The sequence below is a fragment of the Gekko japonicus genome, unplaced genomic scaffold, assembly GCF_001447785.1.
Source record: "Gekko japonicus isolate JY-2015 unplaced genomic scaffold, Gekko_japonicus_V1.1 scaffold2820, whole genome shotgun sequence".
Lineage (NCBI taxonomy): Eukaryota > Metazoa > Chordata > Lepidosauria > Squamata > Gekkonidae > Gekko > Gekko japonicus.
Window position 1 is genome coordinate 173,522 of NW_015164745.1, and position 16,293 is coordinate 189,814.

General features: G+C 45.1%; 1 protein-coding gene across 1 annotated transcript in view; it reads right to left on the reverse strand.

Moving 5' to 3' along the window:
- Positions 1-16,293, reverse strand: part of MARCH6 (membrane associated ring-CH-type finger 6) — a 112,834-nt gene that overhangs the window by 71,623 nt on the left and 24,918 nt on the right. Inside the window, exons 2-3 of the mRNA XM_015409638.1 lie at positions 7,731-7,827; positions 1,976-2,049 (exon numbers count right to left, since the gene is read on the reverse strand). Of these exons, the coding sequence (XP_015265124.1) occupies positions 1,976-2,049; positions 7,731-7,827 (171 nt within the window). The remainder of the gene's footprint in view (positions 1-1,975; positions 2,050-7,730; positions 7,828-16,293) is intronic.

The window sequence follows — 16,293 nt, forward strand, 5'->3', positions numbered from 1 at the left end:
ATGCAGAGTTCACACGCAGGTAGAAAATGGAACATGCCAACACTGTCCAAGGTGAAGCCAAACAGACAGCACACCTGATCAATCCACAAGCTCTGTAGTGGTAGGAAAACAAATCAGGCAGATCTTGACCCTGGAGACAGAGAGCCTGTTCCATTTTCTCCTACCATGACAAAGCCCTGCAGAAACCAAGAGAATGCAAGAGCTCCCTCCTCAGGAGGTTGTCATTTTGTCAGGTTAGGTAGGGCACCATTTTCAGTCACTCACACTACTGTGCCAGCCGCCTTTTCCAAATAGTGCCCGCCTCTGTTGTTTTTAATCCTGTATGTGAGCTGGTTCCGTAAGTAATGCTGCTGTGACCATTTCTGTTTGTTTCTTTTCCATTTCTTTAAACAGAGTTTACTAACACACTATTATAAAAGGAAACACTTCTCAAAGACCCTGTATCACTGCTGCATCGGGTATGGGTGGGAAGGGATAAGGTGGTCTTAGTATATGGATGAACAAACCTCTGTTCATACACTTGAAAGCTGCTACAGAAGTCTGACATTTCATTACTTCTACGGAGGGAGGGGAACAAGCCTACATACTCGTCACAGAAAAACAATTCTCACCTACAAGGATAAAATCTAAAACAGATAAAATTGGGCTGCCTTTGGCTTTCTTCCTGCCCTCTTGACCTAATGGGAGGGAGTTTCCCTTCTAGCATTTCTAGCTACTCTCATAAAGAACATCCTGTCAGTTTTCCAAGTTCAGTTACTGCAACAAAATAGACATGGCAAGCAGGGATCAATTTAAACCCCCCCAAAAATATGTAAATACTAAAGGTTGTAGGACAATTTTCTCGTGGCAGAAAAGTCACAGAAATCCCTTAGGCCATTTAAAACTGTTGTGCATAAAATGTGGCTTATTTAAGAAAGTGTTGCCAGGTCAGGTTTAAACTTCTTTCCTAGTATCAAGATTACGGGTGTACACTCGGTACGTACGGAGCCAAATAAATACCCGAAAAATACGTTATCTGTATTTTGGGGGTATTTATTCAGAGATCTGTATTCAGCTACCGAAGTAGCCTAGCCCGAATAAAAGCTGGTCACCAACCTGAACACAACCCCCAAACTTGCATGATGGCTTAAGAAGCCTGTTAAGCAGCCTCCATTTTTAACCAGCCTGTCCAAGGCAACAAAACGGAGCAGTCGGGTACGTGGCTGGTGAGCAGTGTTCCCTCCAAGCTGAGTTAGTGTGAGCTAGCTCACAGTTCTTTAGCCTCCGGCTCACACATTGTTGTCTTCGCTCAGGAAGGATGGGGCTCCAGAGCAAACTAATTTATGCAGTGGCCAAATCACCTACTCACCACTTTCATGCCAGTAGCTCACAAAGTAGAATTCTTGCTCACAGGACTCCATAGCTTAGAGGGAGCATTGCTGGTGAGCTGCACTTAGCTTGGGAGGCCACAAAGTATGCATTCCCTTTCTCCATCTTATCCTCACTGCAACCCTTTGACGTAGGTTGAAATCAGTAGGTTGGATGGGAATACTTAGGAAACTCCATCCTTCACTTTTGCCCAAGGCACCATCTGGGTACAAGCACAATTGCAAGGAACCGACAAATCCAGATTAATTCCTTCTGCATATTCAGACCATGCCCTGACATGGATAGTCCAGCCTTGCCCAATCTCGTCAGATCTCAGAATCTAAGAAGGGTTGGCCTTGGCTGGTATTTGGATGGGAGACCTCCAAGGAATGCCAGGGTCGTGACACAGAGACAGGCATTGGCAAACCACCTCTGAAATGACTCTTGCCTAAAAAAAAAGTCCAGCTCACCACCTAGTGGTGCATAATGCTAAGAGCTAGAACTTCTGGCTGCCAGGAAATCCTAGGATCTCCTGGCTATACTACACACACTGCCATATGATAATTTATTTATTTATTCAGACAATCATAAAGGCAAACCACAGTACAAACACATATTATATACTTACTTGGTGTAAAAGCAAATCTGTGTTTACATAGTTCACAGTATTCTTTTCTGCTGTGTTTGAGCCACTGAACTAAGCTGCAATTAAAAAACATATCACTAAAATGTATTCACAGTTTAAGAAGTAATTAAAAAATCTGCTAATCAAAAGATATGAGCAAAATCAGTAAAATATATTTTCTAAAAAGTATATTGACCTTTTGCTAAGAACATACTATTTAACATTTACAGTAATTCAAATATACAACAACAACAAAAAATTAAGGGAAGCGTGTTCGCTAAATATCTTCACCTCCCTGATAGTGAGTGCATTGTGGCACGCAAACCTGAAGGCAAAGGGGTACTGTTCTTCAGAAACCACAAGCACCACTGCTAAGACACTGCTACAAAGAACGAATGGAGAGGGCATCTTCCAAACAGTTATGTACATGGGAGGGGTGTCAGCCTTCCCTTTAAGGTAGCAGTCCTTTAAGGTAGCAGCCCTTCTGTCCCACAAAGATCTAAAGAACTTCCACAAAGGTCAAGAGGCTGCTGCCAGAAAAATCAACACACTCAGGAGCCTCTTTGGATTCTGGTCACAGTAAATATGAAGTAATCATATAAAATGTAAGCTTAATAACCCAAAAACATACATACCTCCATTAAAAGGTAACCACGTAAGAAAATAAATTACACTGATTTATACATGGTAGTCAAAAAGATAAGAGATTTTTACAGACCTCTTGCATCATTCCATTATTTATTATTTATTGTATAGCAGAGTTACACATGAAGCATATACCGTATTTTTCGCACCATAAGACGCACTTCCCCCCCAAAAAAAAGTGGGGGGAAGTGTGTGCGTCTTATGAAGTGAATACTGCCTTCTCCCCCCCCCCCCAAGCCCACGGAGCCCATGGGAAGGCTTGAAGACTTACATTTTAAACGTTCTCAGGTCCATTAAGCACATAAAAAACGAAAGTAAACCAAGAGGACCAAACTAAATCACACAGAAATTAAGGGAAGAGCAGACTGTTCCATTGGGAGGGGGGGAAGAAGGCTGAACAGGGCTTGGAGATCCAAGCCCCGTTCAGCCTTCTCCCCCCTCCCAATGGAACAGTCTGCTCTTCCCTTAATTTCTGTGTGATTTAGTTTGGTCCTCTTGGTTTACTTTCGTTTTTTATGTGCTTAATGGACCTGAGAACGTTTAAAATGTAAGTCTTCAAGCCTTCCCATGGGCTCCGTGGGCTTGGGGGGGGGGGGAGAAGGCAGTATTAACTTCATAAGACGAACACACTTAGGCAGGAAATCACTGCTTGCGTGTGGGTCTAGATGTTGGGATTCATGCTACCTCTTTTGCCCCAGGGGTTCATAGGAAGCAGGTGGTCTGTTCTGAAGCGGGGGGAAACCCACTACTTTTGCAAACACTGTCTGGAGCCTGTTGGGTGGGTGAGCAATGAACTGTCCTTGGGGGATTCCCGCAGGCTGTCCCACTATCTTGTTCTCTCCTATGATGCCGGTGAGGGCTGCTGTGTCTTTAGGCTAATTCTTGTTGTCACTGCTGTATCACTGCTGCATGCTCCCCCCCCCCCTCCTTTTTTCCTCTTGGATTTGCTGCCAATCACTGCCTGTATTCTCACTGCACAAAGAAAGCCACACAAATGTCCTCTGCAATGCTGGGCAATATAGCCAGGGGAATGCTGAAGGCTTTTTTAAAAAAAATGTATTTCTGGGGAGAAGAGGGAGAAGGTTGTTGAGCATATCCTTTCTCTCTGGTACTAGAAGGTTTTAAGTCTCTTCCTAGGGAATGAAGAATAGAATGTCTGAATATTTTAAGCTGAAATTGGTATGGCCTAGGGCATGGGTGCCAAGTGGTCTGTGGGCTGGCAAGAGGTCTCTTAAGTACCCGGCTAGCTCCACCCAAGAGGAATAGCCACTTCAGCTGTCCTGGGTAAATGCAAATGGCAGCTCCTGTTTGGAATTGATTGTACCCCCATATTTTAAAGCACCCTGCTGACATCTGTATGTCTCTTGGCACAGTGCTGGGGGGGGGGGTCTGGGCTTCTCTCTAACACAGCCCTTGAAACACTTGGAAGCTTTGATGGGAGATTCTGATTTTTTTCCTTGTAGGCTGCCTGGGACATCTTGTTTGGCCTTGAGCCCTTTAACCTTCCTCTGCCTTCTGAAGCACACTGTAGCCTGCCCTGATCTGAATCAATTGCCTATAAGCTGGGGGTATCTTTCTCTTTACCACCTAGTATATTTAAAATGAGATTATGTAAATAAATTTGGTTTCTTTTGTTAAAAAAAAACAGCTGGTGGAATTTAGAACTTGGGGAAAGCAAACATACACAGAGGCTTTTATTTTCTGTCCCTTCCCATTTTTTTCTTCCCCTTTCTTTGCTCCCTTTCTTTTCCTTTCTCCAATTTCTTTCTTTCCCTTTCCTTACATTTTCTTTCTTTCCTTCCTTCCTCCTCTAAAAACTAGGTGCGTCTTATGGTCAGGTGCGTCTTATGGAGCGAAAAATACGGTAATAATATGCAAATAACGTAACCAAGTTGATACAATGGATATGCAGACCGATTGGGCAATCCCCCTAAATACTAATACCTAAATTTTCAATCCACTCAATAGCAGCTGGGGAGGGTTCAAAGCTCTCTGTCACATCTCCCTGGAAAGCATGACACTCACATTTCTGCGAAAGATGGAAAATAGTTTGGCAGGCTGCATCACAATCACATCCAGGTCCAGGTATTTTGCCCCATTTAAATAACAGGTCTGCACAACTGCCAAAGCCTGTTCCTATTCCACACTTTACGTGACAAGTCAAATCCTGCAGGCCTCTCATTGGTGTCCATCAGATTATAGATATCAGGTGGAACTGATTGCATCCATGTTTGCAACCATTCATTCCCTAGATCAAAACTTTGTGATTGCAGGATTTATGCAGATCTTGTTGCTGGGTGTCAGGATCTTAGTCTGGATAGGCCTGTGTCAGCCATGTCTTTGTAGACAGGCAACTCTCTGTCTTCACTTATCTTTCTGTCTTCATGAAGATGAACATCTTGTCTTCGGAGTTGCGGGGGAGCGATGTGGCACAACATGGGTAGCCAATAGGAGGTTTACTATTTCTACTGGTGGTTCTCATTGTTGGGTTGAGTTGAACATCACGTCTGTGGACACGGGGAAGACAGGTGCACACTGAAGCACCATATTCCGCAGTACTATATACCAACCCCGAACCTGAGCATCTAAGTGTTGTAGCAGATGCACCCCAAGTTGTACCACATAATTTTTGGAGAACATTGTTTTGCGTGTGTATTTTCACTGCTGTGTTGGAAAGATGGTGTTTATAGCTCAAGGTCCTGTCAAGGATAATGCCAAGGATAATACTTAGGTGTATTTGTCCAGACGCTGCTTAAAGACTGCCAGTGTGTCGATTGTGTGGCTGATTGTATGATTGTGTGTTGGGTGCCATTAAGGTAGACATTCAGTTCACGGTTGGCAAGATTGTTATTAAGATGGAAACAGGATCATTCTGTTTTTCCTGGACCTGGGATAAGCTGCCATTTATGGTAGTAGTCAGCCAAAATTCTGAGATTCCTAGTCAGTATTTCCTTAGTCCTTTCAATTGATTTTTGCCTTACTGCAATTGCCACGTCATCAGCATAAGCAAACTTCCTGGATATCATCTCAGGAACATCAGAGATGTATAGACTGAAAAGAACTGGAGCAAGGACCGAGCCCTGAGATAGAGCATTATTCAGTTTCTTCTGCTTGCTGAATAATTACTTGGAAGGTTCTATTGCTCAGCATGGTACTTAGGAGTCGAAATAATGTTCTGCAGGGGAAAACTTGTGAAAACTTTTACAGCAGACCATCCCTCCAGACTGTCATAAGCAGCAGTCAGATCAATGAAAACTGCTGATGTCTTCTGATACCCTGCCTCAATGAAAGTTGTTTAAGCTAAGAACCTCATCTTCACAACAACAACGGGGTCTAAATCCTGCTTGCTCTATAGGGACATGTTTGTTAATTTTGTCACTGATTCTGTTCAGGATTAGCCTCTCAAGAAGTTTATAACAGGAGCTCAAAAGGGAAATAGGTCTGTAACTTTCCACCAGATGTTTTCATTTTCCAGGTTTCACAATAGCAACTATCTTTGCTTTCTTGAATTCCCCTGGGAGTCTTCCTGTTTTCATGATGTCAAGTGAGAAACTCTGAAAGCTATTTCTTAGTGAACATGCTGCTGTTGATCTTTGTGGATGCAGTCAAAGCCTGATGCTTTTCTGCTCTTGATGTCCTTCAATGCCTTTGAAATCTCATCATCACTGAAATCTCCTGACAGCTTGCAGTCTTAATGGCAGGTCCATTTCTAAATCTGGGGGTCTTTCCCCCCCCCGATTGTAAAATCTCGATCCTTTGGAGCTCTGGATAGGGATACCAGTCAGACAGCTACCTAGTTTGATGTTACCTCTGGATTTCCTTGGAGTACACAGATGGGCTTGCACCTAAATTTTCAGCAGGCTCCAAACTCTCCTACTGGAATTCCTGAAATCCAAATTTGTAGTTGCTTCAGTCCATTTTTGTCTACACGCAGCGCTGAGTTCATTGAACAGTTCATCTGCTACTTCTGGGTCATTGCTGTCAAGGATTTTGTTTTAATTTATTTATAGTTTTAAGATAATGTACATAGAGTCTGCTTGTACTAAATTATAAAGTCGAAAGTCTTTTTGTAACTTTTTGTATCCATATATACACTCTTGACCATAGTTTTAAGTAAGTTTCTTCATCCTTCCCTTGAAGTAACATGTTTAGTCTATCCATCTCAGCCATGTCCAATAATCTCCAAATTAATTCTTCCTTTGATGGGATTCTGTCCAGTTTCCAACACTTTGCGAGCAGAATTCTAGCTGATGTCTATATGTTATCATACAGAGGTCACATTTATTGTATCCATCCGGTAATGTATTAAAAAAAAAACTCTGGTTCTAAGGGCAAATTAATTTCTAGTATTTCTTGAATTACCCTTTTGAATACCTAGCCAACAATTTTTGATTTTCCCACATCTCCACCACATATGGAAATATGTTTCTACATTTTCCTTACATTTCCAACAATTTTTTGTTACATTTGTATAACATTTAGCTATTCTATCAGGAGACCAGTGCCATCTATGAAACATTTTATAAATGTTCTCTTTGTATGTGATAGCCCTTGTGAACTTTGTTGCTTTCCAAATGTTTGCCCAATTATCTAAATCAATATTATGACCAATATCCTGCATCCAAGTAATCATCGATGTTTTCACAATTTCATCATATATATATTCATCTAACAGTAAAGTATATAGTTTTGGGGCTGTTGAGGAAATTTTGATACAGCATCTTGCTCTTATCGCTCCGGCCTGGAATATATTCCTTCTGATATCCTTGAGGAATGTGCCACCAAATCGGCAGTCGTTATCATGTGTCGGAGGGACCCATCCAAGAAACCTATCCAGATCTGGGGATGAGACTAGCATAAACACTTCTTCTTCCCCCTTGACATCAAGCTGCTTCCCATGCTTGTGTGAAAGCTTTACAAACCCTTAATCACAAGTTTTTCTTGTCAAATCTGGTGTGAAGCTTAATACAAGCTGCTAATGTGCAATGCAGTAAGAACAAAATGAAATATTGTTTCTCTGCTCGGTTCCTCTAATGTTTATAATCGTGCAGAGACACACACACGCCAGTTCCTGAACAGGTATGGGCATACGTTGCAAAGAAAGAAAGCTCACCATTCTTGATGAATGAATTTAATACTGCCGGTGCACACACACGGATGATAGAGGGGCTTCTCAGGAGTTCCTTCCGATCGACATACCCGGCATATATCTGTTGAATACAAAATAAGCCCAGGATCAGCAACACAGACTCAAACAACAATATGAAGAATTTTAATTACAAGATACTTGTTGAAGCTTCCTGGAGTATCAAGTTTTGTTATTTACAGTAGAAGGAAAAGGCAAGCAAGATCAATATTTATCAACTCCCCCTCCCTTTAATCTGCCAGCTACATTGCATTGCATTTTTATCCTGCCTTTTCTCCAAGTAGCATACATGATTCTCTCTCCTTTCATTCTGCACCCCCCACCCCCCAACAGCCCCAAGCGGTCACTGAGAGCAAGTGATCCAGTGTCACCCGCTCAGCTTCATGGCTGAAAACTTGAACCGAGGTTTCCCTGGTCCCAAGTCGAGCGCTCTGAGCACCACACCACACAGATCTCATCTTGACTGGCACTGCAAAAGAGAGAATGGCTCATGGACAGATCAAGTGAGTTTATTCTTTAGACTGCGTTATAAGAGAAAGTGGCAGCTTTCTGCAATTGACCAATGCTGCCAGAACTACTTTCTCCTGTCCTTGGCAAAAGAAGGAAAGCAATGCTGCTGACTGGGAAGAGCTTTATTGTCAAGGCTGCATCACACAGGAAAAATGAATGTGATACATGAGGTGGAAGAAAATACAGTGATAAATCTAATTAAGAAAAGGGACCAGGAGCTATGAAAAAAACCAACCAGTAGCATGACCTATTGATAAGCGTTTTGATATGCAAACCCCAGAACAGTGAGGAAACACTTACAGCAGTTAGGGCTTTTGCACCTTACTTGATTAATGCACTTCACACCATCTAAAATCTACAGGAAAACCTACCTACATAAAATTGAAAAGCAAAAGATGTTGGCATCCTTCTACAATCAAGACAGAATTTTAACCCAGAAGAGCTATTTTAAGCTCAGCAAACAGCCGCTTAGCTGCATCTATGAGTCATTTGGTGTCAGAAAAGGCATGAAGCAACTCAATAGGGATGAGTTGATGAGATTAAACAGCAAAGCATAAGACGTTGTTTACACCTGAGAGGATAACACTGATGTTTAGTTGCAACCAGCATTCAAAATTTTGTTTTCAGTTTAGTTAGTTAGAAAATGTACATGCCACCTTTCCAAAGATCCTGCTCAGGAAGCTTACGAGTCAAAACATTTCTTTACTTAGTACATATTTGCCCTTCCCTTCCTTCCACCAAGACTCAGGGTGGGTGGCAAGTCTGTGGTTCTCTGTGCCTCCCTCTTACCCTCACAACCACCCTGTGAGACTGTAAGAGAGCGAACAGTCCAACAGTCCAGTGAGTTTCGTAGTGAGTGGGGATCTAAAACTGTGTGGCTGAGGTCCTGGTCCAACACTAACCACTAACACTGGCTCTTGTGATAATGTGATAACGTAATAAAATACCCAAAAATTACAATCGACAAACTATTAAAAACCTAGCCAGGGCATAAAAACAGCATAAAACATTCAGCAACCAGAAATGATTATCATAAATACAGTCCTCACGCTAGAAGTAGACTATACAAACCATCTCAAAAGATCAGACCTTCAATTACACGGGAGCCTGGGTAAAAAGAAATGTTTTGCCCGGAAGGGGGCCTTAATGCTCAAATTACTCGCATACTTTAGACTCATGACTCAGCAAGTCATATTTATCTATTTACTAAGAATAAGGCCCGTTGTGGAAATAAATACAACAAACTCTAGAAAGAGGCTCTGGGCGGGTGCCCCAGCCTTGAGCACTCAGTGTCAATTTGCTGTGGCAACCTCAGCAGGGTATAATGACACCGAATCCACCATTTTCTCCAGAGGAACTGATCTCTGCTACCTGAAGAACAGTTGTAATTTTGAGTGATCTCCGGCCCTCACCTGGAGATTAAAGAATACCACATAAACTGTAAATAATGCAAAAGATGCTTATAATCTTACAAAATTACAGCATATAATTCAATCTTTTCTTTTGTGCAATTCCAATTCCAGATGGACGAAATTCTCTGGAGTTAAACTTTTGTTTCGTAAGAACTTCTTCCAAACACCAAAATCTCCTTCATAAAATACAATGTACAATGTTACCTCCATATAGACAATGTACCACAAAACTTTATATTAAACAGACTAATTCGATATCATACATACAGTAGTTGTCTCTTCTCATTCCATGGTTAAATCCATTACAATTCATCAATTTCTAAAATAAAATTATATTATTGTCATTATTTTAGTGCAAAATCTACTGGGAAATACAGCGGTGAGTGAAAATTACAATAGTAAATAATAATGACGTAGTGTATACTCTTACCCTAAGGATAGTACATATTCTTGCAAGATTGAGTCTTTTCAAATAACAGGTGAACAAGTTCAGTATCAAGCTTTAACAGGTGTGAGTATTCATCTTCTTTTAAATCTATAGCACCTAATCTACCTGTTCCACCAGAGGTGTGGTGTACCTTTTACAATGTAGCTGTGGACTTAACTATGTAGGTAAGTCTTCACGTGCGTTGAAGACATGCGTATTAGAACATAAATCTCGTTTAAAACATACATGTCAGGACGCTCCTCTCGTCCAACATTTTTCTGAGAAGGGGCACAGCCCTGAGGACTTTAAATTTGTGTTGGAGGTGGTCTGCCCCCAAAAGTATAGTATAATGGATATGCATAAGGTGTTACTACGTAGGGAGCTTTCTGGATTTTCAGATGAAACACTTGTCAACCAGCTGGCCTTAACGTTTCATTAGATCTTACTTGCTTTTTGTGAGTCATGGAATGAGAAGAGACAACTACTGTATGTATGATATTGAATAAGTCTGTGGAATAAGAAGGCATAACATTGTACATTGTATTTAATGGGAGATTTTGATGTTTGGAAGAAGTTCTTACGAAATGGAAGTTTAAATCTCAGGGTGGACGGGCTCAGGGAATGAGTGCCACCCGCCCCTGTGCAGCTGTTCCCTGGCCCCCGAGCTGGGCAGGAGGTTCTGCCTTGGTCGGTGATCACATTGCTGTTTCAGGGTGGATGGGCCCGGGGACAGAGCACCACTCATCCCTATGGCCCCAGGGAGGGCAGAGGGGGTTGGCTCTGCCCAGCAGTCACGTTGCCTGTAGGTGGAGGGTGGACCCAGAAAGTGAATGCCATCCACCCCGTGCGGGTTTTCCCCAGGCTGGGAAGGAGGTTATGCCCTGGTCAGTAATCGCATTGCCATTTAAGGGTGGATGGGCCCAGGGTCAGAGCACCACGGCCTTGTGCGGGTGTTTCCCGGGCCACAGGCTGGGCAGGAGACCCGGCCCTGCCCAGTAGTCACATTGCCGGTGGGTGGAGGGTGGGCCCAGGGAGAGAGCACCACCCGCCCCGTGCAGGTGTTTCCCGGGCCCCAGGCAGGGTAGGGGGGTTGGCTCTGCCCGGTGATCACGTTGCCAGTGGGTGAAGGGTGGGCTCAGGGAGTGAATGCTGTCCACCCCTGTGCAAGGGTTCCCTGGGTCCTGGGCTGAGCGAGAGGTTCTGCTCTGGTTGGTAAGCACATCCCTGTTTAAAGATGGAGGGAGGGAGCACCACCCACCCCTGTGTAAGTGTTCCCCAGGCCCCTGGCAGGGTAGGAGGGTTGGCCTTGCCCAGTGATCACATTGCCAGTGGATAGAGGGTAGGCCGGGGGTGAACGCCATCTGCCCCTGTGCAGGTGTTCCCTGGGCCCCAGGGGGGGGGGGTCGGCCCTGCCTGGTAATCACATTGCTGGTGCATGGAGAGTGGGCCGGGGGAGAGAGCACCACCCACCCCTGTGCGGGTGTTCCCCGGGCCCCAGGCAAGGCAGGGGGGCTGGCCCTGCCCAGTTATCACTTTGCCGGTGGGTGGGGGGTGAGCCCGGAGAGTGAATGTGGGTGTTCCCCAGGCCCTAGACTGGGTGGGAGGTTCTGCCCTGGTTGGTGATTACTTTACAGTTTAAGGGTGGATGGGCCCAGGGAGGGAGCACCATCTGCCCCGTGCGAGTGTTCCCCAGGCCAGGGGGAGGTCAATCCTGCCCAGTTATCATGCTGTCGGTAGGTGGAGGGTGGGCCCAGGCAGAAAGCCTGCCTCTGTGCGGGTGTTCCCTCGGCCCTGGGCAGGACGGGAGGGTCGGCCCTGCCTGGTAACAATGTTGCCAGTGGGTGGAGGGTGGGCCCAGGGAGAGAGCACTACCCGCCCCTGTGCGGATGTTCCCTGGGCAGGTCGAGAGGGTCGGCCCTTCCCAGTGCTTGTGCTGCCAGTGGGTGGAGGGTGGGCCCGGGAAGAAAGCACCACCCTCCCCTGTGCTGGAGGTCCCTGGGCCCCAGGCAGGGCCAGAAAGTTGTCTGTGCCCCCCCCCCGTGTTCACATTTCCATTTAGGGGTGGGTGGGCCTTAGGTCAAATAGCACACTGGTAAGCCATGAAACCTGTACTCCTCAAAGCTGTCACCTGGCCACCTGGCCCCTAAAGACTGTGGTCTGTGAGCTTCCAGCTTGAGTCCAGCCCACAGAAGCCTCACCTCACCCCAAAATATTTCACCCAAAGACTGCTGGCTTCCAACCTGACAGCATCCATGCATGTCTGGCCTCACTGAGGACATCATTGCTGGAGATCAGCATTCCATCTCAACAGTGGGGCTTGGGAGTCTTTCCACCACACAGAGAGTCTGGGTCATCAGGTGCCGGGTTCTGGCTGCTAGTCCACCAGTGCCCTCCTGCCACAGCCGTACAGAGAGTCTCCGTCACCAGGTCTGTCACCTTCCCGGGCAGGGTGAGAGGCTTGGCCCCAACCAGTCATCATGTCCAAAGGGCTGGGTGGTTGCGGGTGGTTCCCAGGGAGGTCCTCTGGGAGTTGGATTCCTGTAGCTTACCAAGTTCTGCTCTGTACTGTCTGGAACTGGCACTGGACAACTCTTCCGCTACTTGGACCTCCCAACCCGGATAGGCACGTGACTTGTGGGGCACGTGCAGGGCCACCCCAGGGAGGGGCTGTGCGAGTTGGAGGCCTCTAGCTCACCCGGGTCGGTTTTGGTCACTCCTGAACCAGCGGGGATGACGTCCCATTGAAAAGCACTGTCTCTTTAGGGGTCTGCATCTCAGCCCCCCTGAAGTCCAATGGGGATCAAACTTGGTGGGCACGTCAAAGAGATTGTGCTAGAGGCACCATGAGAATCTGGAGTCTTGAGACCACCTGGGGGACCACCGAACCGGCATCTCAGGGCAAGTGCTCATCCCTAGTGACTACCATTTCTAAATGTTTCTGTGGATCTGAATATAAAGCAGCTGATAACTCAGTTTATGGAGATTTGCTAGAGAATATGACATAAAAATTCCTAGATGCCTGCATAGATTGTTAACTAAAAAAGGGAAAACTCGGTGTCCAGATCATTTCGGCAGGTAAATTATATCAATGAATTCCAAATTCCGATAGACTTTTAACTAGAGAATCTGATAATTTTTTTTCAGCAAGAGTATGATATCATGGAAAGCTAAAACAAGCTTGCAAATATATGAAGTCATATCATCTGCAAGGAGGCTCCCTATGGCTTGGGGCCTGACTAGCGTTTCTGTGGTTGTAGGGATTTCCCCCCCCCCTTGCAGCCCAAAATGCCTTCCCAAAAGCTGCTCCTGGGGGGGGGGAACCCCAGGAAGAGCTGGGGGGAATCAGACGTCCCTTGCAATAAGGGGAACTGGTAAAAGTTACCCACCCACCCCCCTGGCACCTGTGGAAATTCAAGGTGACCAATTCATCATGCTCAGATTTCTAGTTCCATTTCATCAGTTCTGTGGAAAGAAGCTCTGTTATCAAGACACGGTTGGCATTTCTTCCTAGCGCCCCTCTGTAAGTGAAAGAACTGAAACCCACTGCACAGGGGTCTCAGTAGCCAGCCTTAGCACTGAAAAGACCTAGACTCAAATTCTTCAAGGAGTAATGATGCACAATACAGCCATTCAATGTGTTCGAAGGACTTCTCAGCAACAAGGGTCTCAGCACCAGGAATGTTTTCCTACTTAACCTTGTAAGCAGTGTGTGGCATACACAGTCAATAAACAACAAGTGTCTTTTAGAAGGTAAGTCCCATTTGCTCAGGAAGGATGGGCGTAACAAACAAAATGGGATTTGACCAGTTGGTAAGGCTAGTTGTGAAAACTTGCATATCAACTATAAGCAGAATGGATCAGTAGGAGGTGGGAACAACTGGGACCATTTCTGCCTTTAGAACAAAACCCAGTTTTGCATTTTACCGCCAACTTTAGTGAAGACTGAAGGGCTGGAGTCCCGGGCTGAAGCCCTTCATCCAAAGCACTCTTCAAACACTACCACCACCACGTGCGCCCAAAAGGAACATCAACAGGTACAGAGTACACAGCTCCATCTAGCGTCAAATCAAAGCCTTGGTTTAATAAAGGACTGCTACTACTCTAAATGCAACGAACATGAAATTGAGCCAACTTCAGAGGACGGCAGAAGACAGGAGGGCCTGCCGGGAGCTGGTCCATGGGGTCGTGAAGAGTCGGACTCGACTGTGCGACTGAACAACAACAACTACTACTCTAAATATATCAGCACAAGAAGCTCAATTAAGACAGAAGTCAAACCGTGGCAACTGGGACGGGACCCCCAAGCTCCTCCCCACCCCCACAGTCATCCACAGACCCCCATGACGATGCCTCTGAATTATGGTTTGCAAACGCCCTTCATTAACCCTGTGACAGACTCCAGCATCCGGCTCGAGTCCAAGGCTGTCTCCTTCTCCAGGGTCTCTTATCAGCTTTAAAAGAGGTTTAGATAGATACATGGGGAAGTCTACAGTGGCTACTAGCCATGGTGACTGAGGGGAACCTCCATATTCAGAGGCACTTAGCCTCTGAATCCCAGAGCCAGAAAGCAACATCTGGTGGGGGGGGGGTCAGCCTCCATGCCCTGTGGCTGGCCTTCCAGATGAACTGGCAGGCCACTAAGTGAGACAGGATGCTGGACTAGAGGGCCATTGGCCTTTTTTTCAATATATTCAATTTTGACAGAAAAATACAAAACAAAAAAGAAAGACGTATCAGTACCTCATAAACCATTGAAGGTTTCATACAGATCTTACTAAAATTAAGGACAGAAGAATGGTAAATATAATTTAAGAATATATCATTTAACTATACAGCGTGTATCAACATACACTAAACACAACAATGATATTAATTTCTTTGGGATTTCCTTCTGATTAGAAAGATAAGTTAGAATTGATGACCAAATTTTCTTAAACTCAAAGAGGGCTCTAGTTGATCTCACCTGATTCAAATTAAAAGTATAATGATTCCATAATCGTGTATGCCACATCTGTAGAGTTGGGGCAGTGGAGATTTTCCAACAAGAAGCTATGGAGAGTTTGGCAGCCGATAAAAGAATCGCAATAACAGTAGTTATTCATTGAGGCTGGTCGTTATTCCAATTTGCTCCTAATAGGAAGCATTCCAAAATGAATTCTAATGTCATCCCTGTCATTGTTGTAACTGTCTCCAAAACTGCTTGGCCAAAAAGGTACCAACACTGGGCAGGTCAACCAACAGTGGATATAAGCTCCAGCCAACCCACAGTTTTCCCAACAATCTGGACTCAGCTGTGGCGAGGAATACGATAAAGCTTTTGGTGTTAGGTACCATCGGGAAACCAATTTAAACATTTGGTAGAATGTTATCAGGACTGAAGAACTGGGCTTCCGGTCAAGCTAAGATGGAGGACTGACGCACTTTCACTTTTGTGCGAAGTGGGCGACGGCCGCTTTTGACAGTTTGGGCAGTTATCAGCCCAACGCATCGCTCCCCAGCGAGGGGGGGGGACAAGCAGGCAGCAGCGCCTAAGAGGGAGTGTGAGATTGGCGTGATTCCGCTTCGGAAGAAGCGGAAACAGGCTTTGATCTCCTCCCCCGAAGAAGGCAAGTGCCGAGCAACTCTCCAGCGGCCGTTCGAGCCGGTGTACCGGTTTAAATTCTCCATCAGCCGACCTCTTGAAGATGGGCAACAACAGTGAGTGAAAAAAAGCAATGCGAAACCCGTTTTGATCGCGTAGATAACAATAAACGTCCCGCTTACCTGAACTGTGATAAAAACCAAATTGAATTAAGCGGTTGAGCGGATAAAGAATAAATATTCCCAGAACTCTGATTCCGGTAAAGAAATAGTTGATTGAAGGCTATAAAATAGCAAAAAAGCATATTGTTTAACATTCCTGCGGTGAGAACTGAGATGTGCGCGCAGCAGAAAAAACGAAACTGACGAACAGTATCGCGGGAAGATATAGGTTGGTGTAACCAGCAAGAAAATAGTTGATTGAAGGCTATAAAATAGCAAAAAAGCATATTGTTTAACATTCCTGCGGTGAGAACTGAGATGTGCGCGCAGCAGAAAAAACGAAACTGACGAACAGTATCGCGGGAAGATATAGGTTGGTGTAACCAGCAAAGCGTTCCGAGTGGGTTGAATAGGAAGACGACATCCTAGAAGGGCAACA